Source organism: Rhipicephalus microplus, chromosome 7 (assembly GCF_043290135.1).
Source record: "Rhipicephalus microplus isolate Deutch F79 chromosome 7, USDA_Rmic, whole genome shotgun sequence".
In the NCBI taxonomy this organism is placed as follows: domain Eukaryota; kingdom Metazoa; phylum Arthropoda; class Arachnida; order Ixodida; family Ixodidae; genus Rhipicephalus; species Rhipicephalus microplus.
Window position 1 is genome coordinate 9843748 of NC_134706.1, and position 23876 is coordinate 9867623.

A 23876-nucleotide genomic window follows, 5' to 3' on the forward strand; every position below is an offset into this window, starting at 1 on the left:
GAAGGGTTTAAATTGAGCTTATTGTTGTAAAGCTGATATAAAAACTTTAGTCGAGTGATTTTTCGGCGAATGGCAAGTTGAGGAAGTTTAACCTCAGTGAGCAGGGTTGTTATTGACTGCCTCCTCTCATAAACGGAAAAAATGAATCGCGCTGCTAGCCTCTGAACACGCTCCAGTTTATCTATTTGATATTGGTGATGCGGGTCCCAGATCAAAGTAGCGTATTCTAAGGTAGGCCGAACAATAGTTTTGTACGCCTGAAGTTTAACCTCAGGAGGAGCACCTCTTAATTTACGTCTCAGTAGTCCAAGTTTCCGCTGCGCTGATCCGCAGATATTGTCAATATGTGCATTCCAATTTAGTGTATCTGTAATTGTCATACCAAGATAATTTGGGTGGATCTTTTGATTTGGTTAGTATTCACTGTATAGTCAAACATTAAAGGCGTTTTCTTGTTTGACTATACAGTGTTAGTGAAACACTATACAGTGTTTGACTAAGATCGTGAAAAAAGCTGCTTCTGAAGGTTGTTACGTGAAATATGATCAAGTTCTCTGGCGAAACCGAAACCAAAGCGCGCGTAGAAAGCGACACATTTGCAGGCAGGAGTTAACAGGTTGGTTTTCGAAGATGTGATGTAAGCGTAGGCGACGTTACGCGCTACACGTTAAAGTGATTCAATACAACAGATCCAGAAAAGAAAACACGAGAAAGCGCATTATACTTTCGCGTGTTTCTCGTGCCGTCTTGCCCAATCATTTGGCTGGTACAAAATAACCCGAGATAATGAAGAATAACTGACTCTTTTAGACGGCAAAAAAACACCATGCACGGTGAACTTGGGCAGTAAAAGCTATAGCCTTGTACCACCGCTTGCCGCAATACTCAGCCATTGCCGTGCATGCTTTGTTAATAATTGTTTTGGTGGTGGGAAAGAACACAACCATAAGAACGGACATTTGATAGAGCATTTTTTCCCCTTTAATTTCGTTCTTTTGCACAGAGAAGCAGTTAATGAACGTACAATCGCACGCGAGCTACGCTACGCGAGTGCGTGGCCGAGCACACTGCAAGGTTGTTCAGTGACACCGATAACAGCATATTTTAGAGTTATTAGGAGCGAAGCTCCTCAGGCCCGCAATCTGCCGTCCACATCCAAGCTCTTCTCCTGCAGCCGACAAACGCACCGAGCAAAACAACAAGTGCGCGCTCCTGGCGCAGGGAGAGCGCATGCGCGGCCGCTTATGGCTCGCGCAGCGCCGCGTGCGCTGCACTCACTCGTTTAGGGCCGTTCCGCGCGCTTCCCGCACAGCCGCAACGCACGTGCCGGGACTCCTACCGCACGCAAGCGGAGGGACGAATAAGCCAATGGGCGACGACGCTCTTTCATCTTCCGCAGCGTCGCCAATTGGCTCATTTGTACCCCGCTTGCGTGCGGCAGGGGTCCCACCACGTGCGTTGCGGCTGTGCGGAAAGCGCATGGAATGGCCTTTTGCCGTTCGCGCGCTTCCCGCACAGGCGCTCACCCCACTCACTCCCCACCCTGCCAACCATCTTCATGAAAGCCAGCAGCGAGATCAGGCGCACAGTCGTTGGCGTCCCATTTCTAAGGTTTTTCGGTCGGTGTTGTATTCCTGCAGGGAACGGCGACAACTTTCTGTGGCAATGAAGGGAAAGTGACGGAGGCGGAGCTACTGCACCTGTACTCCTCCGCGAAGTAGTGCGGTTCGGCTCGCGTTTCGAGCGAATGACGGCCGTGCTCAAGTAATTTATAGCATTGCCCACAGTTTGACGCGTCTGCTTGCACAGCCATTCGCGATTGAAACTTGACACCAGCTCCTTCGGCGAGTCGTCGCCATAGCTGGATGGTGACGCGCGTTCACCTAAAGACGAAGACGCCGTTTCGACTGTGACGTGAACGTAAAACACGGGACGTTTTCAGACGCGCAAAAACGCAGCAACAAATATGAACATCTCCTCGGTGCGTGCAGCGTACGTCTCTTAATAACCAGCATCTGGTAGACGATAGTCTTGTTCTTTTTTATTATTATTTTCACATGGAAAACAAGTGTGCATTTGTGGCACTATATTCTATACAGCGGCGGCACACGCCCACTTTGGTTTCGCAGTCTTCCCTTCATTGCCACAGAAAGTGTTCCCCGAGTATAGCCCTTGGGGGAGAGTTTTGTAAGCTGCGAAGTCGCACCGCGCCGACTTGCTAGCTTTCGCCCTTGAAGTTTCAATTTTACGAGCAGATATTACTGCAGCGCAAAAACAGGGCGAGCTTGAAAGCGAAATGCGTAGTTGCAGGAACAGCCTAATCCTCTCCCAATAACTCGAAAAGATGTCACGGTCGGTGCAACTGCGCAACCCACCAATGCGCCACGCGCTGCCGCTGTGTAGCTCATTCTGAGCGCGTTTCGAAGTTTAACGAAGTTTTCTGCTTTTGTTGGTTGCGGGCCACCTTTAGATGGCAATAGGTTTTGCTTTCGCTTTTTGGATTTAGTCATTTGTGGGGTGTGCGGCTAGACTCGTGTATGGGCTGGCTCTTCTTAGCGCGATTGCGCTGAACAAGTTCGCGCAACCCTCAACTGGCTCAGCAACATCGTCTAGAGATGCATTCGGTCAGTTAAGAACGAGCACGCCTCCTGGAACCACGTCAGAACGCGGTAACCTTATGGTAATGTGATTTGCTTCCTACAGTACTCACGGATTGAAATAGCGGACTCGGAACGCGTTGCCGCAGGTACAGGTAGCGCAGCTTGTGGTGGAAGCGAGGTGTTGCATTTTGTGGCATTGCGAAGGTGAGAACATCCATCAGGATTGCCTCTTCCGGTCACTAGCGAACCATGTTAGAGCGTGGAAACCTTATGGTAATGTGATTTGCTTTGTACAGTACTCACGGATTGAAATAGCAGACTCGTGGCCGCAGGAACAGTTAGCGCAGCTTGTGGAAGCAAGGTGTTGCATTGTGGTATTGTGAGGGGGAGAACATATACGGATCAGGATTGCCACTTCCGGTCACTATAGCGAGTCGGCCTGTAGTTTACCAAGTGAACACTGCCAGCGTGGCGCTGCTATATAGGATGCAACATGCACAAATGCTCTGCAAGTATAAGAAACGTGATTCGACTAAACGATTGCGCGTTACGTGCGTTCGCAGTCATGAGAAGCACAAACATCTGCACAAAAAGCGTAGTGAGTTTATTCCGTGCTTTCTGCGACGACAAAAAAAGAATGCAGTCACAGGCCCGTCTTCGTGCGACATTGATACGATGTATTAGAATTGGTGTCCGACAACCAGTTGGCTGCCGTCGAGGAAGGATGACAGAAGCTTGCGCATTCTTTTTCGGCCAATATAGCCTCTACGAAAGTTTGACACGCAAAATGGCGGTGGAATTCGCTACTCAGTGTGAAGCAACGAAAATACAAGACATTGTATTTATGTCGCAAGAAGGCAGGTCTGTGAGTGCTTCTCTTTTTTTCTTTTTTTTTCGTTGTTGTTGTTTTGTCAAAAATCACGAAATAAACTTTCTGTGATTTTGTGCTGGCGTTATCGTGTCTACGAAGATTCGTGATCACAATTACTTATTACAGAGCATGCGTGTCGCATTATAGAAATGCGCAGAACGATAGAGTCGTCTAATCGCGCCGCGTGATCAGTATAGTCGGCACCGCTCAGCCATTTCGGTCGGCATGCGAAAGCACGCCAGCCAATAGCAGCGCTACGGTAGGCGAATGCACATCGCAAAACTACAGTTCGACTCGTCGGTGGCCGGAAGCAACAATCTTGATCTGTAAATGTTCTCGCCCCTCACTCTATACCGCAGTGCAGCACCTTGGCTACACATGAGCACCCAGGAGCTGCGCTGCATGCCTTTACCGGCAGCCACGCGTTCTGTAGTGTCTTATTTCAATCCGTGAGTACAAACTGTACATATCTGCTTGTGTTTGTGTCGTTTATAATTTGCCACTACGTGTTTTGTTACGTTAAAGTAGCGCTATTGTTTGTCGTCTGCAGCATCATATTTTTCTCAGAGAGTGAAAAACATTATTCTTTTTCTTTTTCACTTGATGTAAGAATTCCGCGTAGAATGCTGCATGTTTGGCAGGCCATTTGATAATATTTTCTAACGGTGTTTTAGTGCAATACAGCTTAGTTGTGGGCTCGATTAAGAATTTCTCTACGTCAATTCTGTCTACCACTTACTCTCGTACCGGTGTGGTGGTTAGTTATAGAGCGCAGTATAGTATTGAAATATGGTAGGTAAAGCGCAAAAATAAAAAAAACACAATCGGTCCCGAGTGCGTCAGTGTTGCTCGGCTCTCGGACCACTCACGTCATTATAACAATATTCAATAATGAATGGAGTGTTCGTCGAAATGCGCCGAAATTTCATCAGCTTGTTTGTAAACGCGCAAAGTAAACTTCTACAAAGATTATGGAATCAAATTGAGTGCCATGGCCACTTCAATTAACACCGCATGGTGAAAAATTTTGGCTTTCTCCACTGTACGGGATGCCTCAAAACAAATTACATCGTGATTTTGCCACATAAGACCTCGGATACTAGTAACGCCGATAAGAAAAGAGAACAAAGAAAAGGGTACGATTCTCGAGAGCATAATTTATACGTTTCACAGCTTGTGTAGCGACTGCAGCACCTTACCGGACTAACCCGGCAAATTGCTCGGTGTCACAACGTCGACGCGGCCGGATCGGCATACCACGCAAGTACGCCAGGTGCCGACCGGGCCACACGCACATCGACTCGTGAATGGAGTTCGGCGACGTGGCGCCAATTCTTGCGTTTGCTGCATGGCCCGCGCGTCGAACACGTCACACTCTTGCCCGTTTTCAGTAGACGGGTGTTGACAGGTGTCAATGCCACTTTGGTCATCCCTTCGCAAGGGCCGTCGCTTTTTCGGGATATAAGGCTCTGTGGACGGCGTTGAGCAGGGGACTCTTGCGACCGCACTCTCCCCTGAAGTCGTCCATGCTGACGTCGGAGGCCATGAGTCCGGCGAGCCCCGTCTTCAGGGCGAACCGCGCCTTGCGCGTCAGCGACCGGGGCCCGTCGAAGCAGACCCACTGGTCGCCCGAGTAGGCGTACACGCCCGCTCTCTTGTCCATCATCGTTGTCCAGCCGCCCGCCTTGATGGCGCTGCATATCTGCGTGAGGAATTTCGAAATTCGATCCGTAACTCCAGCATAACGGGAAAGTGTATCACGACAAAAAAGCCTTTCTTTATTCAGAAATAAGTTCGTGCGTGGTTTGGTAGGTCATCGTATACTTCGAAAACCATAGTGCACTAGACGAACACGAGATAATACGGAGACAGGGCAAACGCGTACTTTACTACACATATATAAACACTCATTTAAAACTGCAATAGGAACAAACTAATATTTCTTTATTATTAAGTTGACAGGTGTCAAATTGTCTTGTTAGGCCAGTGTGGTAGCCCAGTGGTTAGAGCATCGAACGCGTTATTCGAAATTGTCTTGTTTCCTTAGCCTCAGTTGTTGGGTCTTCTATAGGTTACAAAAGCGTGTTTATATATATACTCGGGATCTGCAAACATAAAGTCTTAGTTGAGTTAAGTGCTTGTCCCGTCTTCGTGTTGTCTCTTTAACGTCTAACGCTCTATGGTTTCTGAAGGCCCCGACGCGGTGGTCTAGTGGCTAAGGTACTCGGCTGCTGACCCACAGGTCGCGGGGTCGAATCCCGGCTGCGGTGGTTGCATTTTTGATGGAGACAAAAATGCTGTAGGCCTGTGTGCTTTAGATATAGGTGTACGATGAAGGGACACTAAAGGCAACAACTAAGTCGACGTTAATTGTTGAAGTAGCGGTCCAGAAATCTCCGAGTGTTACTTTTGGGCCAAGGAAGGGTCTATTTTGAAATAAAATCATGTTTTAGTGGTCCGCATCGGGTTAGCACACTATAAATTACCCGCCCCAAGAAGAGGACCGACCGCACCACAGAGGAAGGAAAGATTTTTCCTTCCTCCATGGACCGGACAAACTCACGTCACTGTTGCCGTGCACAACGTTGCCCGGCTTTACTGAGCTAGTAGTAGCAAACCGAAAGCAGCTGGAGCCACAGCACCAACAACGACCATTGATTTCAACTGCGCCCCACTAGATGACACCACCTGTCCCGTGTAACCACGCCAAAACTGAATTGTTAAACCACTCGCGCCATTTCCCATAGTAACGTCCGGCGGTTCTTTTTTTTTTTTTTCATGAATCAAACAGAAAAGAAAAAAAGCAGCATTTTATTGCGTCTCTTGATGCACGGACGGTTCTTTATTTAGTGCAGTTAGATCAATTACTAGTGATTGTGGGCGGTCCGTCTGATGTCATCGGGATCATTTTGAAAATGTCCTACTGTGGCGCTTGTGTTCTTGTGCATTTACCTTAATTTCTCGGTAAGTAGGGCACTGCTGTTGATAATATTGTCATTTTAGATGTTGTCATACATTGAGCTTTCACTCTGACGTAAATTGTTATTTGACTTTAGTGTCCGTTTAAAGAACACCCGGTGGTCGAAATTTAAAGAGGCCTCCGCCACGGCGTCTCTCACAATCATATGGTGGTTTTGCGACGTTAAACCCCACATATCAATCAATCATTTTTGAAGTACTTATCATTACTTTTTAGGATCGCTGCTGGAAAATGGCCCATGATGAAGCAAGGAAACGCACGCGCAGACAGTATAGGCGCCGACGTCCGCACATAGTCGCGAGAAGAAAACTTCGTTGTAAGATACTCTATAGGCTCCCTTTCGTAAGATGAGCCTTGTACTCGTATTGCGATAGTCTGGTGATGTCACCTAACATAAAATAAATTGAATGTCCACTTGTATTAGTCATTCTAACGCTGGTTGGCTGTCATGCCTCCGCAGCGTTTTCTACACTTAATGTTTCAGCGTTGTGGTCAGCGATCCGTAATTGTTGACCAGTGGCCTTTGAGGGCTCGCTTTTGACCGCTGCCCTACATGGTGCGGGCTCTCGTGTAGTAAGTTCTGTACACATCGCTTGCCGAACAAAATTAAGTATGGTATGTTACGAAATTGCGGATACAAACGTAATCTTCATAAGCTTCCCGACTTATGTCACTACGCTTGCAGGGGTGAAACAAATATTTTGTAAATTTTTCTTGAACAAATGTTCTATGGTTGAGGGAATTAAGACAGGCATATGTTGGGGGAATGGAAAAGTAACGTTAACCATGCACTGGCAAAAGTGCCTTCAGCTGTATGCAGACTACCCTGGAAACAGTGTTAAAAATAGCTATGTGCTTTCGTTTATAGCTGCGCAAATCTTCGCTGTACAAAAGAACTAGACGATTTTTTAAACTGTCCTTCGTATTTGAGTGACATCTTTTAATCATAATTAAAAATCGTTTCAACTATGGAAATATTCATTAGGGTCCCGCATCTTTTGTAATGAGTATTCACTTGTTTGCTCGGTAGCATCTGCCAAAACTGATTAGCAGGCAGGTAGGTATCGGATGTTGCGGTGTTAGTTCAAGGGCGCGGGTTTGATTCCCGGTCGCGGCCGCATTTCATGGGAGTAAAATGCAATGGAAACCAGTATACTCAGATAAAAATTGCGCGTCACAGAACCCCAGGTTATGGAAAGGAATCTGAGGCCAACGCTCAAGATGTGGCTTATAATCATACCGTGTAGTTTCGGCACATCGTGGCTTATAATCATACCGTGTAGTTTCGGCACATCGAACCACAGCAATTATTAACGCGACAGCGTTAAACAGCTTGTTTTGCAACAATTCTGGCATCGGTGTCATTGGTTGTGAGCGAGAAGTCATCCTGTGCTTGGCCGAAAAGGCGAGAAAAATGCAAATAAAATTAATAATAAAAAATATTCGGGGTCCGTGCGGGTGTTCTACCAAACAGCCTCGCGTATGCTTGGGAATACAGTGAACATGCCTTTCTCTGCTTGGAAGTGCAGTGAAAAGTAACTTTCATGCTTTACAAACACATGCGTCCTGTATACATTATTCACAATACAACGTGTAATATCGCCGTAATAATGCATGGTATACAAGCGTAATTCGCCAACGGGCGTCATAACATGTGATAATCAAAATAACCTCATGTTTTAAAGCCGCTCATTAACAGCAAAAGAACACACGTTACTGCACCTATTCTTTTAAGGCCACCTAGCGGGTGCAGCAAGTTCGAAAATATTTCACGTAAGCGTTCGAACTACGCACTAGGGACAGTATATCACTATTACATTCAACTCCTGAAGGCGAAGCTTAAGGATCCCCCAATTATTTTCGTTATTAGTTACCTCATAATCTTATTTCCTTCTCACCTCGTAGTAGGCAAGCACCCCAGGCGTAGCCGTAACCGGACCGGGATAGCCTTTTCCTGTGGCGGGTGCCCCGATGTAGTTCAGACGAGGGTTCTCCAGTGTGTACGACCGAGCGTAGAAAGGAACGCCGAGCACCAGCTTCTCCAAGGGCGCTTCCAGTGATATCAGGACGTCGAGCAGGTACTCCTGCAATAAATATGCTAATATTTGTCATCTGTTTCTGTGGTAACTGAGATCCGTACAGTAAGAGTGGTTGATTCATTCATATTATACGGATTTCGGTATGAAGTGCAGAAACAACCAAAAAGGGGTAGTGGGAAATAATTGTAGAAATGAATGAGAAGAAAATATCGGAACATTTTTAGCTATATATATATACCCAAGCTAGCTTTAAATGGCTTTTAAAAAACACCAAGATAATTACGGTGCCGCCCGAATCAGCAGCGGTTTACGAGTTAGATTCCCAGTGCGGCTCTGTTCTATTTTGAAGTAGGAAGACAGTGCAAAATTTTGTGCTAGTACAACTCATGTTGAGTGAAGCTAATAAAAAAAACTGGCCCACCCAAGAACTCCGTACAAATGGTTACCCAGCTAGAGCTGCAACGTGTGGCATCGGTGTTTAGCAGTGGGTTCAGCCCGACGCTGCCGCTGGAGAATCTTTTGCCGAAATCGAGCGTTAGTCCTGGCGAATGCGCTACCGCAATCATCACGTTGACGCTGTTGTGCCCGCAACGCCACTTGTTCGGCCCGCCGTTGTTGCAAGTGTTTGACATTGCGAGCTTACTAGGCTGCGTGGTTTGCAGGATACGGCTGCCACCGGCGCTTGAAATCCTGTTCGTGATTTAGCGCCGCTTGGAAAGCTGCTGGATCATTGATACGCCGTTGATGCTGGAACTCGGCCTTCCGGGCCTGTTTTTGTGCCCGGGCTCCAGCCTAGGCCCGGGGAATGCGAGTTCTCTGACGTTTCCACCGTCGGCACTCTTCTCAAGTTGTCCGCTGTTCGGGAGTTCATATGACTCACAAATTACAAATGTGGAAGCTCTCTGCAGAAACTGATGCACGCGTGCTCGGCGCCACTGCTGCGACGGAATGGATGACGTCACTCAGGAAGCAGCCAATGGCACGCGTGCTTGGGAACGATGCTCAGAATGACGTAACTGATCGCGCAGCCAATGGAGACCGCTCGTGACACCGATTCCGAATGTTTTTTTTTGTTTTTTCTAGCCAAATGCAGCCTTAGCTGTAGCACAGTCCCTTAATACCGTTCTGGTCACGAAACTTCTCCGTCACTCTATGGGAGAGCTTGATATGGTGCCAAGAGCGGCCGCTAGCGGCGCAAGCCGTCCTAGGGGGGCCATCGCCCCGCTGCGCCCGGCGGAACGCACTGGCCGCGGCGGCATCCCGAAGGCGTTGTGTGGTGGCAGCTCGCGGTTTCTGCATCAGCGAAACGCGAACTTCATGTGCCAGTGCACCGTGCTCAAGGTGGACGGCATGAAAATTCGAATGAACAATGCCTAAGACATGCTGTGTGACGGGTTGCAGCTCCGGATACCGAAGCAACAAAGAAAAGGCGTCGCTCTTCTGTTTATCAAGTAGCGCCGAACTCCGAGAGAAATGGAAGCGAGCTATACCGCGGTTGGAAGCTGGCGGTTTCAGCTTCGGAAGTACACACCTGACTACTAGGCGGCGTATCATTAGCACCAAATTTAAGATTTATTGCATGCCTTAAATCATAACCGCCCTTTCCCCCCTCCCACCCAAAAAATATAAACAAATGTGTGATGAGGTACCTCGGTAGTGGCAGAGGCGGCCAAGCGGCTAGCACTGGCATCAAAAGGAACTTTCAGATTAGGCTGCTGTACTTCCGTTCCCGGAGAAATCATGGGTTGTCGGCCGGTAAATAATAATGCCCTAAACAGTAAACACAAGGAAACGTCACGGTTGCGAAAGCCCTCGAAAGAGCGGTCGCGAAAGCCCTCGGCATCGAAAGTCCCCGTGTCAAAAAAGCGATCGGCGCTCACAAACGTGTGTCCAAAACAACTGCGCATTTGTGTATAAACTCAATTGAAAGGTCTGGAATAAAACTTCTGGCTCAACCATTCAGTTCATTTGAATACTTAGGTAGTAGCGTGCGAGAGGCGAGCCGGATATAAACCAATGTGATTGCTCCTGTACTACCCAGTCGTGTTTCATTTCGTTCACCTTCCTCCCCCTATTAGCGGCCCTACCAGAATATAAAACTCACCTACCGCATAAACATAATTGCCCTTTGGCTGGGCGCAAATACAAACATGTTGTCGAGCAGATCAAGCAGTAGCTGCTCGCATCAAAAGCATGGAGCATAAGCATCGTCTTTCAACACTTGCGAGCTATAGCTCGCAAGTACCGCTTCGAGGCATCGTAAGTATGCATGTAATTGGGCTATGAGACAATTATTGACACAATGCGTTATCGCGCGGTGTGAGAACACTTTTAATGCGCTGCTGTTTATAAGGTGGGCCCGCACTTCCAAGTATGCACGTTTAAGAACCCCAGGTGGTCTAAATTTTCGGAGCCCTCCACTACGGCGTCTCTCATAATCATATAGTGGTTTTGGGACGTTAAAACCCCACATATCAATCAATCAACTTCCAAGTAAACTACGCGTGCGTTCCAAAGTAAACAGCTCTCATTCGTCGTCGACACTGGATCCCGTTTCAACTTATTTATCTGGTGGCATTGATGCGTTCAGAGACGTTTAAAAAAGGTAACAGGAAGAACAGCACGCACATAATCGCGTCGAAACGTCGGCCGCAGTGCGCATACAAGCCCAGCAGTGGCGGTGGCTTGTGGCCCCCATACGACGGGTGGCGCCTCTAGCGACAGAGTTTGTCCCTATATCAACCTTCGGGCGGAGTTTCGTGACCAGAAAAGCATTGAAGGACTCTGGCTGTAGCAACAGCTCTACACTACAGCGTGAACAGTAACTCATTACCCGCATGCTCGCACGCACACGCACTTACACACACAGGCGCCATAATTTTCTTGCAGGCAGAGTATACCTACTAGCCCCACGTCATCAGATTCTACTTTGCACTTAAGCAGCTCTGGATCGTCTGACCCGAGCAGAAACGTCCATTTTGACGTACGGCATTCGCAGAACGGCAATTAATTGTTGACCCAGGCTTCTGCGGCGCTGACGCTGGCCAAATCGTCGAAACCGCCCAGTGGCATGACGTAGTGTACTACTGGCTCCAAGTGAGACGGGATAACACGGAAAACATAGCGACACTCGTCCCGGTAACGTCAAACAGAACCTTTCATCTAATTCAAATTGCACAGTAATGTCATAACGTCGTACGTCATGTTCCTTCTGCAGGTCACGTGACCACGAGCTGTTGACGTGCAAGCAGACGCTCTTGTTTCGTGTAAAGCTGACTTTGGTCTTCGCTGCGAACGCAGTAAAGCGTGTTTTCACTTTCACGCGATAAGACAAGCGTCGAAAGTGCATGGATAAGCGCGTTGTTTATTACCAGGCGTTGGCGGTTTTATAACAAAACAAAAAAACTTAACTTACGCCCTAACCCCCGTTTTTATGGCTCGAGAGCAATGAACAACCACCTGCAGACTCGTCGTGTATATCCAAACACCGTATTTTTGACTTGGCTGTAGCAATAACATCAAGCTATTCAAGGTGGTGCTCTTCCGTGTGGACGCAGGGTCGAATCGACATATTGGTTTGGGGGTTAGAGCGTTGACACCTGGGCTGGTTGGTTCTGCGGAGTACTGCGAAACATTGTTTTGCCACACGTGCTTGTTCAATTTGGTCTTTATGTAACCGTGCCATTACACGTGTAACTGCTGCCTTGCGGAAAACGCGTTCGAATGAGTGGGGCCATCTAGATAATCTGGGAACTTTCCCTTCAGAATACATGCGCAACTCGAACCTTACAGTTTGTTACGCGCCTGCTAGCTGTAACGCTGGAATATTTGATGGAACATGTATAATATACCGACTTCTTCCAGCGCTTGATAGATTATCGACTTTCGATTATATCCGCTATCGTTTAAGGGGCGTGTTGCTTGTAGTGACATTTCTTTTTCAGAGTGCGTGTTCGCACAAATAAAAAGTGCAGTCTTGACCCACTGCTGCCTTCGTTACTACGTCACGATTCCGTGACAGTATAATGGGGTACACATATGGATGGGGGCCTGTGTAGTAGAGTGGAGAGAAAGTGTGTATGGGCGTGTGTATTGATTCCCGTGTTGCGCCTATACTGAGTGAGGTACACTAACCCCCGTGTTCTAAAACGCCCCTTCACTCAACGCTTCACCTACACTCGAGAAAGCCGATGGGAGCGCCACATCTAGGCAGGAGAAGTCACTGGATATCAGCGATAATCTGCTGCGATTCCTGAGTAGCGCAGCGCCATTTTCAGCCGAGCGGCGGCGCACTGCTCAACTCTGTCAAGTGAAGGGTGAAAGTCAAGTCGAGGAGCGTTTGTGAATACGGGGGTTAGGTAGGATCGATTTTCAAGGGGCTTGGAAAGTTTAGCATTTCAGACAGTGACATACCATGATGATTATTTGGTGTTAGCTGAGAAGAACGATTGCTTGAGTTCAAGAGTCAATGTGCTAAAAAGGCATGCACATTGACTCTTTAGAAGAGAAGGACCGGGGTTCAAAATTTACTTTCAAGGTTCCAAAAGATGACTAAAAATCAGTTTTTGGATTTAAAAATAAATTGAATATTGGGCAGTTGCGTACGTGCTGGTGATATTCGCCTATAGGTTGGTTAAGGCCATTTTTTATTTTCATTCTTGTCACTCAAAGTGAGTCAAGGTGTCGCGACTTCATGTATGGAATCTGCCTTGCGCAAGTCGTGCCCACATCAAATGTCGGAGGCTTTTGAGGGCCGGCTTAGTGGGCTTAGGTTATCAAAGTTTCCAGAAGGAAAGCTGGGTCTTCTTAGTGAAAGAATATTAAATAAACTCAAACAAGGAGGAAAAAAACGGTCGTGACATGGTGAGCATCGATGAAGGTGTGCCCTTCGCGTGAATTCCACGTATTCACGCTTTTTCCCTTCAGCATCCGTCGGCAATGCAGCCGCCGCAGCCGGAATCCAATCCCGCGACCTGCAGGTCAGCAGCCGAGTACCTTAGCCACTAGACAACCACGGTGGGGCAAAGTAGTATATCTCATTCCCTTGTTATGAGGTGAGTGCAATATCGGACAAACCGGGTTTAGCCGATATAGCATAACCGTCTAATGAACCACAGGGAATCGCTGAAGGGTCACTATTCGTCGAATATATGCCTACACTGCAGAGATTACAAGTGTTACCCTTTATATCGCGAAAAAAAAAAAGGTGTTGTCCCGGTACAGTGACAGGGCAGTGAGAGACGTTGCTGAGGCTCTTTATATCCACAATTATGCTTACACGTGTGTCGCGAAGCCTTCGGTCGCATTGCACCAACTAGAGATAAATTATCTGGATACCAGCCTCTAATCTTTTACGTCAGTTCTTGTGATTCATATTTTTGTTTTCTTCGATAAACATTGAAGTGCTAGTCTACGCTTGTGCATCTGCCATCTGTGTTCTTGTCTCTTTTAAGTGCAGTTTTTGTAGTTACGGAACACCCTTAGCTACATTTAAGAGTGAGTCAGTTGAAAGATTAACCTATAGGATACAAAGTTTTTTAACTCAAAGGTTTTTTATGCCGAGGTCCACTATGGCTCCGCTGACGTACTTCCGTTACGGATATGACATTGTAAAATATATACGTATGGTTTGGAAAGCAAAAAAAAAAATGAGAAAGCAAAGATCCGCAGCGGGGTGTCGAACCGGTGGCCTCATGTACTGCTGGCAGTCCTAATAGCTCGGAAACTTCTGCGCGTTTTTATCATCAGTAGCAAGATGGCACGACGGGCGCGCTTTGGACGCTCGTGCTTTCAAGATTGACATGTTGTGCCACCCGTCCGCCGCTAAAGATTTACGCGTTGCTGTGCGCGCACGCCCACACATGGCGTGGTCAAAGTGCGTATAGATGTTCTCTAGCGTGGTGGCTCACTCGCGGACGCTTATCTCGGGTTTCGGGTGCTTTGCACCTCTTCTGCTTCCACCGAAAATTTGCTTTGTTTAGAGAGAGCATGAACTGCCCCGCCGTGGTGGTCTAGTGCCTAAGGTACTCGGCTGCTGACCCGCAGGTCGCGGGATCGAATCCCGGCTGTGGCGGCTGCATTTCCGATGGAGGCGGAAATGTTGTAGGCCCGTGTGCTCAGATTTGGGTGCACGTTAAAGAACCCCAGGTGGACGAAATGTCCGGAGCCCTCCACTACGGCGTCCCTCATAATCAAATAGTGGTTTTGGGACGTTAAACCCCACATATCAATCAATCAATCAATCAATCAATCAATCAATCAATCAATCAATCAATCAATCAATCAATCAATCAATCAATCAATCAATCAATCAATCAATCAATCAATCAATCACAGCATCTCCCCTAATCATATGGTGGTTTTGGGATGTTAAACCCTACATATCAATCAATCAATCAACCAATCAATCAATAACACTTACGATGCTCATCTCTGGGTTGGTTTCGTCCGTGGCACTTTGCAGGGGCGAGTAGTGGGCGACCACGGGGCTCTCAGTGCCGAAGTAGTCGTAGGCCATGACGCTGGTGAAGTCCGTCTGGCTGGACGTTGAGGAAATGCAAGAAATGCTTAATCAGCCTGAAAGCACAGGACATTCGCAGCAGTATGAATTCCCGTCTAATCTCCCCTGATCTCAATTTCGATTTCGAATGAGACCGAACAGTCTACCACTGTGTGGTGTAGCGGTAACGTGGCTCGGCTGCTGACTTTTATCGAAAGTGACAGGTTCGTTCCTGGCCGGGGCGGGTCGCATTTCAGTGAAAGCAAGACGCTTGAGGCCCGTGTACTGTGAGACGTGAGTGCACGTTAAGGAACGCAGGGTAGTCTAAACTTCCGCAGGCCGCCATCATGTCATAAATTTTGGCACGACAAACACCAGATTCTATGATTTAATAAGACCGAACGGTTGCATGCAGTAAACACATTTACTTTCGGTGACAGCTGCACACCATGTTTGAACTTATGGAAGGCATTTTACTCGCTAGAACAGCGCATATTAAGGCGGTTGCGTCGAAGAGCTCGTTTCGCAGGAATTCCGACGTTGGCGTCGTTGGTTGAGTGCGAAAAATTATGATCTTGTGCGTGACCGAAAAATAGGGAACGATGCAAATAAAATAAATAATACTAAAGCCTGGGTCAGATTGTGGATAAAACCCGGGTCTTTTGGGTGGCAACGGTTGCACACGTCTACTTCTGAATATATTGAAAATAACCTCCTCTGCTTGGAAATTCAGTGAAAGTGGCACCTACTAATGAGCCCACGCGTCCTCTATACGTGCTAAAGAAAAGATTGTTATTTTGTTTAACTTTGAAAGGCGAAACTTTAGGGGTTCCCTAACTTTTCGGCAATGTCTACGGAGGTCATCTAGTCAAAATAAGAATTTTAAGTTGGGTGGGGGCTTTTCTTGCTATGTCTGTCACCTGAGCAACACTTTTTGATTATTTATTTGTTCGTTTATTTATTTACTTCTTTGTTTCCTTCATTCATTCTTTCTTTCTTTCTGAAGGTAGGCAGTTGCCAAACTTTATTGCAGTCCTGAAGAAGCCGTCCGCAGCAACAAAAAAAAAAAACGTTAGGCTAGAGACGTGGAAGTTATTAAATTCAGGGTTGCATAAGATTGATGAAAATGTGGTTAAAACAGTGCAAGTATCTCCACCTTACAATTCCCTTAAGAAGAAAAGCGCTAGCATAGCCCTCTTTCATTATTATCAGAATTTCAATCACACTTGCCAGGATTTTGCAAAATAAGACGGGCGGTAAGCAAAAAAGAAGGCACATTTTTGGGATGCGACCGATAATATGCTCAACGTGGGTACTGTGCAAGTATTTGTTGTGGAGCCAAGAGTGCTCCTCGTGCACAAGTGACGCCAGCTGCACGATGCGAACTCCCGGATCATCTCATCTTTTGCTAAATGAGAATGCTAACCAGTGACGTCACGAATTTCAGATGTCTGACATCACAATGACGTCAATAGGGACATGGATCACGTAGGTTTTCGTACCACTTCATTCGCCTGGCGTGTTTCGCTCCAGGAGCAACGCAATCAGGCATTACAGGTTTTCGCCTGAAGAGATGGGACAGTACAGTCGATGCAAAAAACAACTGCGTCATCTGTGAGAGCGTTCCATTCCGCTAATATCCCTGCTGCCCCAGTTTTGAAAGAAAGATGAACTGTGACAAAATGTTTGGTCTACCGAATTTACTCACGCACTACTAGGAGTGATTGGCATTGATCAATCTAGGCAACCGTAGGCTAATGATTGCTGATATCACGGCCATTATTACCACACTGGTGGTAATTGAAATACATTTTTTTACCTTTGCTGCAGCTCACTACTTACAATTTTCTTTGTAAAAGAAAAAATAAAAAGATAAGTTCAGAATTTACTTACTTGAAGATTTTTGCCACATCGTAGGCTTCTCTGATGACATCCACGTTTCCGGAAATGGCAGCTGTCAACAACAAATCGGGGTCGTAAGCATCGAACGCCTCCCGGATAGCCTTCAACAAAGAAAAGTAAAGGGAGATATATGGCAAAGGTATTTGCAGTAATAGGCAAAAGCACTCAATTTCCGTAGTCGCCCACTACAGAAATAAAGGACACTGTACTCGCAACCCGATAATATTTATGCTACAATGCTACAATAGATGCTGGAGCTTAGACCTATATGAGGACTATTTGAGAAGATTCCATCAGTGATTTATTGAAAGCCAATTAAAGCATTTGAAGAAAGCTTCGATGAATTAATTGGCAAGGAAGTTGAAAAGACTTTCGCCTTGATGCCAGGTAAGACCCAAGGCACCGGTGAATTTCTGTGCGTTTTTTTTTTGTCCGCTTAAGTGGTCCGAGGTATCGACCTCGGACCACTTGTGTGGTGTCTCGGACATGTATCGATTTCGGACATCTGTGGCGTCTGTGATGGTTGTTGCTGCATACTGCTATAATTTTTCGTTAGCAATTGTATTGGTAGTCCCTTTAGCCATTGCATTTTCAGTATAGCAAGCAAGCGCGAGCCAAGTCAAAAGTTGTATTTAGGTCTGACCTGCAGAAGCAGCACGAAGTTCCTCTTGTCGGGCACGTCTTCGCATTCGCCGCCGCTGAAGCTTGCCCAGTCAACGTTGAGACCATCGAAGCGGTGTTTGGCTACGAAAGTCGTGGCGTGTTGGGCGAATCTGAACCTTGCAGTGGCATTGGACGCAAAGGCCCAACACCTGTCGTCCTCGCCGATGCCGTGGTACCATCCTCCCAGAGAGAGCAACACTTTCAGCCGACGGTTCACGGTCTTTAGAGCGAGGGTACTCTACGTGGGTCACAAGAAAGTAAAAAAATGGTGCCAACACAGTACGACAGCTAAAAAAAGAACTTTATGCCGGAAGGCTATATATTTGTGTGTTTAAATTAATTACCTAATTAACGGAAGAAATTCATTTGACCGTATTAGTCAATTGGCTTCCTCCACACTGCCGAGTGCGAGTTCATAAGTGAAGAGGGGGTTATTATGGACTAATTATTTTATTTTGTACACTACTTACCCCAAGAGGCCAAACGGCTTAGCGTTTTTCGTCGTAGATATCGATTACAGGTCGTACAAAGGGCCCATGACGTTGGTGAGAGTCACAACCTTCCGGTTACGTCATGGACGGATCTATAAGCCTGATAGTGTAGCCTCTGATTCACCATAATAATTTTTTCTTGGGAAGTTTCAATGTAAGTTTTTCTCGCTGTCGCTCATTTCTACCTAATTAAGTAAAGAAAACATTAAATTGCTTTAGCTGAAAGACGTTAGTGGGCTAGTCGGCTAGCATCCATGGCACAGTAGGTATGCACTAAGTTATAGGGGCACAAAAGAAAGCAGTGCTGTGTCCGTGTCTGCCTCATTTCTTCGCCCTTGTAACGTCGTGCTCACTCACTCTGTGATGAATTAACTTACGTGTTTCGCGATGTATGAGCAAATTTGACAGAAATATTGTCCCCTTGGAGGGCTGATTGTGAGACAATGGCAAGTGCCATATGGAGCTAAAGTTTTGCATTGGAAACGGTCGCCATGAGGTCCCGGCTGCCTCGCGCATGCGGTGTAAGTAAACAGCCACAATTATAGAAAACAATAAAGCACTGCAGGACAGAACAGGGGAATGCAAAATAAAGTTGGTCTGTTTTTGCGTCTTTTCGTGCTTTTCATGGCCTTTTGTTTTATGTAAAGTTATTCACGTAATGTATTCTGTCAACAGCCAGGTTTTATGCAAGCGCCTATGTTGCGCACGACGCATTCGACCCTTCGACGCAGGCCAAAAATCACAGTGGGGCACAAATATTGTCTCCTAGATGTAGAAACGCATTTTGGCAATGTAAAAAAAAACGATGGTCACTCAGGAAACGGTACATCCAGAAAATCGGGTTACTCACATTGCGTAAGTGGAATTTCACGTCTGCTATCTTCTCAGCGTCGGAGTGATGAAGCGGGTCACTGTCTAACGACGTGAATCCGTAGATGATGTGTGTACAGAGGCGCGGGTCAATGTCCTCTGGCGTGTAATGGCCACGACCTTGCCGGAAGAAAGACCACGTGGGGAAATAGCAGACCACTTTTGGTCCATCGGGCTCCTCAGGGGTGGTCTCCGTAGTTGTGGCCTTTTCAACATTCGCCAGAGTGGACGCAACAACTGCTGTCGTGTCGCGTAGCTGCTCAGAAGAGCTAGAATGTTCGAACAGGGATACTGATGCATGTGACGTCAGTTCTTGAGATTCGGTGGAGAGGTTCTCAGTTGTCGTGTTTTCCCTTGCTTCATCTGCTGGAACTGGCGTATCAAAGGCTGTTTCGTTCGCACTAAGCTTATAGTTTGAATTACTGGGTAACTCGGGCAGTGGTGGGGTCGTATGATATTCTGATTTTGAAATAATATCAGATGCTACAGATACCGTTATACTAGGGCTTTGTACCGGGGATGTATAAGAAGGGAGATTCGGTGTCGAGTCACTCGTGTTCTTCTCATTGAGGCGTTGAATAAAATCATAGGGCACAGTGGTGTCAGGTTGAGGCTGTGTAGCAGAAGGCCTTGACACAGAATAAGGAGTTGGAATTTTCTTGTGTTGGTCTTCTGAGAGAAGTGGAGCCGTTTCTTGTTCGCCGTGTGCATCAATATTAGTGCTCGGTTTAGAAGCCCCGGACAGTTCTGTTGAATGCTGAGATGACTTGTCAAACGTTGTAACGTAAGCATCTCTTCCCGTTTCTGTATGTGTTGATGAGAGTACCTCCGGCATTGAGGTCGTCTTGTTTTCCACGACAGGTTTCAAAGGTGGTGTCGGTGTGGAAGACCAATATCTGTCGTCTTGACTCATATGAGGAAACAAAACAGATTGTATGGTACTTTCTGTTTCTTGCTGTTCAGTGTCTGCGTATGGTGTCTCTGAAGCAATGAACTCATTTGCGGCATGATATTTTTCTGTAGTTACACGTTCAGCAAAAAATGTCGTCTTATCTTCCATGCCAGGTTTGTATGGCGGTGTCGGTGTGGATGACCTCTGTCGGCCGTCTTGACTCGTGCGAGGGAAGAGAACAGAGCCTAGGGTACTTCCTGCTTCTTGCTCTTCAACGTCCGCGTAAGTTGCTGCTGAAGTAATTAACTTATTTCTGACACGGCCTTCTTCTGTAGTCGTATGTACAGAGAAAAGCTCGTTCAATGTGTTGTCTTCTGCAGGCTTAACTTCAAACTCTGCGGTAGCCATTTCATTCGTGTTTACTTGCTGTTGAGGTGTGAAAGCTGAGTTCGAAGCTAAAAATGTCGTTTTCTCTTGATGTTCTTCATTTGAAGACTGGAGTGGAAGTACGGTTGGCCGTGTTAACAGTCGATCCAAATTCTGATCAGCGGTGGGTGCTGGTTTAAGCGTCAAACCTTCTTGTTTGGGCTCCACATTTTTGTCGGCGATGGTGAGATAAGCTTGTGTCTGGGGATCTTGATTTTTAATCGAGGAATCTTCAGCGAATGATTCTTGTGTGTCACCATTTCGCTCTACAGGTAATTCAGCTTCTGAATGTGTAGCTTTTTCACTCCATCCTGTTTGGTACTCTTCTATGTGCGATGGAACGAGGATAGCGTGAGTTGATGTCAAATCATCGCTGTACGAAGTCGATGACTGCGTTGACGCCTGCGTATTTGTCGTCTGTTCGTTTTCCAATGCCGTGTCTGTTGGTGTGGAACTGAACACTGTAGTCCTTTCCTGTTCCGGTATTTCTTGCAGCCTTGTAGATGTAAGTTCTTCGTAACTTAAAGCCCATGGCTCCGAGAATTCCGTTATTGCTGGTACTACCGTCTCGTATCGAGTCCCCTGTGATGGCGTATCAACAGGATGTACTTTAGCCGTTTCCTGTTCTGGTCCTTCTTGTAGCCATGTAGACGCAACTTCTTCATAACTTAAGGACCATGGCTCCGTAGGAAATTCTGTCGTTGCTGGGAAGACCTTCTCGTATCGCTCCTCCTGTGATGACTTATCAGCAGGATGCATTGATGACACTGCTTGTCGCTGGGACAATAAACCAGCGCAGTTCAGGAGTGGTGATGTCAGTGCCCACTGCCTTACTCTATCTGGCACGGTGGAACTTGTAAGCCATCTGCACAAGGCTTTGACGTCGTCACCCTGCCGGCCTCGCCGCGTTGCAAATTGGGAAAGTGAAAAGAAAGCGGCCGCGGCGCACAGCCCGAGTGCTACGCACAGCTTCGCCATTCCGGAACCAGCGAGTATCAGTTGTTCTTTCTACAAAGAAAGTGCAATAAAACGCAATAGTTACTACAAAAAACTACTAAGGGCTAGAATCTACGAATAGTAACTACAAATGGACATAAAGACGAAGTTTATTCGTATAAGAACTGATTCGTGGCTTAGATATGATTGAATCAAGTATCGTAGTGTGTCGTTTTAAGATGCAGCACCAGTAGTAGTAACTAAGATGAATTCCTGGTCTGTTCTACTGACACGCGAATCGAGATGCAGGTCGGTGAACCTACAAACTGTCCTGACATAGCGGATGATTGTCTCATAAATGAAGGGTGGGTTTCATGAATGAATCGTGGTTTCGAGAGTTTTTTCAATAGTCAGAGAGAGTTCAAACTTACTGGGCCCATGCGATGTAAACTTGCTTCAACTGGTAGTACTAAGATTATGAAAATGTGGTGGCGTTCCCGCACATAAATGCTGGTAAACCGCTGAATGTTGTCAAGAAGAAAAAAAAATGTGTCAGACGTGTGCCAAATGTCTACTCATTATGCATTTCTGCCCTTGCCTTGTAAGAAACACGTAAGATATGCGCACTTCATAAAACGTTAATACACAAGCCACATGGCATTATGGTTTCAGTCAAGATACGAGAGAACTGCATCCAGAAATTTGTACTTTACTTGGATGGACACAGGGAAGGTTTTTATGCAAAGTGAGAGACATCTCACAGTAAACTGGCACTGGTTATAAAAGGGGTTGATGGATAACAATTATGCATACTTGGTTAACACCTGTGCATCTTTTGAGGCTTTTAATCAGCCCTTATCACTTCCACTTTCCGAAATCGGCTGAAGTGAGCACCTTACGCCACTGCCCGACTTCTGTCTGTGCTTTAAATTTTGCGAGAACGCTTCTTCTGTGGGCAGTCGCACAGTATGCGGATATTAAAAATGCCTTATCATGCGTCTATAGAGAAATTTGAATGTTTCGGTGCATTCAAAGACAAATTTGTTATTTCTGAGCGCAAGAAGCGATACACAGTATGTGAAATCAGATTGTCAATATGGCGGTATTAGCGACACGACCATCAGCGAACTATAGCATCTATGAAACAGAGTGCATCTGTAGTTAGCCAATAAATAATATTGTAATAGCTGTCGTGGTTTAACGTTCCAACATCATTATATGATTACGGAAGACGCAGTAGCCAACTACAGATTGTTTAAAAAACTTGGACCAGTTACTAAATATTCAGTAACAGAACGTTTTGCATTGTGTTTACTGAATACTACTTGGTAAATTGGAAGCATGCAAGTACGAGTGTCCTGCGTTGTGCACCGGTTTGCTCTGCCTTTATGTCAAACAGGCTCTTGTAGAGATCAACAAGAACGTCTCGCTCTAATTGGCCTGATAGTACCCGGTCAAAGTACGTACCACGTAAACAAGGATTCATTGGGTTCTGCTGTACCCCAAAATTTCTGTGAAGAAGTTAGATGGTAGGAAGATTATATTTGCATTGACTTGCGATAACTCGCTTTCGTATTATTTGGTACTTGTTGACAACGCCGCCGCCAATAGAACCTCGTAGCGTTGGCCTCTTAGCCAACATCAAACACGAATAGAGCAACGCCCACCTTTCATTCCTGAAGAGTAAGAATTGTAGCGGATTGCTGTTATCCGTTATAAAACACATTTACCTACACAGAGCAACTAAAGACTCAGCCGGACAAGAGTCGGACTTTTGACACAAAGGGCTGAGATGTTTAACGAGAAAAGATTGGAGTGAGAGATCACTTACCTCAGCTCCTGAGTGCTTCTCAGCTGACTCGAAACGTACCCTGACACAAGTGAGCCAGCTTTCGAGAGTATGCTATTGCTTTTACTACTGTTTATCCACAGTGTCCGGCATATCTATGCAAATATCCGCTTACGACCCCAGATGACTCCGCTAGAATAAAGATCAACTCGGTCTAGTCCGGGAGCCTCTTGAGTAAACGAAGAGAGTGCAGGATGTGCTCTTCGAGTGGAAGCTCATTGCCACAGGATGTGACGAAACACATGCATGTACGATCGCTCCTTTTGAAAGACTAGCGCAAGAAAAGACGGTAAAACGTTTGCTTGCACGATGACTTCCACGGGAGGTGGTAATCCCCCGTCGCATTGATTGCCTCGGACAGAGCGAAGAGCCACAATCTTTACGACGCTATTAGAGGCCTCGACAACAGGGACGTCGAGATTTCACTCGTTGCCTGAGGATTGCGATACCGCAACGTCGGCAGCACTTGTTTGTGTTTGTCCGCCTTGATTTTCCTGAGCGATAGGCAAAAAGGGTAGACAAAAACAACCTCTTTTCAGATTGCAGTCATTTGCAATGAATCGCCACCGGCTACTCTGGTCGAGCTAAGGCTCGAAAAAACACATTATCCTGCCACAGTCATGATCATCTTGCAGTGACACTTAGTGCAACTAAAAACAGCACAGGGTAAGAGCAGCTAAAGAATGGCGTTCAAACTTTCCCGCCAGAATATTGCCTTGACACGTGTGATAAAAGGCGGCGCTAGCTTTCTGCGATGGTGCGATGGCAGAGGCTGTCATACATGGTTGTCCGCACAACCGAGGAGACACTATTGCGGTGCTGCGTTACTAGATGGAGCATCGAGTTCGTCCAACAACT

At 46.5% G+C, this 23876-nt stretch overlaps 1 protein-coding gene across 3 annotated transcripts; it reads right to left on the reverse strand.

The window, feature by feature from the left end:
• Positions 1 to 4608: 4608 nt before the first annotated feature.
• On the reverse strand, positions 4609 to 23245 carry LOC119179532 (uncharacterized). Of its 3 annotated transcripts, none has more exons than XM_037430625.2 (7): positions 23001 to 23245; positions 18896 to 21241; positions 17535 to 17792; positions 16883 to 16992; positions 14912 to 15029; positions 8350 to 8535; positions 4609 to 5173 (listed from the first exon to the last, which is right to left on the reverse strand). In XM_037430625.2, exons 2-7 carry the CDS (start codon positions 21209 to 21211, stop codon positions 4898 to 4900), a joined length of 3264 nt encoding a protein of 1087 aa, XP_037286522.2. In that variant the 5' UTR covers positions 21212 to 21241; positions 23001 to 23245; the 3' UTR covers positions 4609 to 4897. The 3 variants fall into 3 exon arrangements, with proteins under 3 accessions (XP_037286522.2, XP_075724749.1, XP_075724748.1); XM_075868634.1 differs by lacking the exon at positions 23001 to 23245 and adding an exon at positions 22837 to 22954; XM_075868633.1 differs by lacking the exon at positions 23001 to 23245 and adding an exon at positions 21601 to 21745.
• Positions 23246 to 23876: the final 631 nt, after the last annotated feature.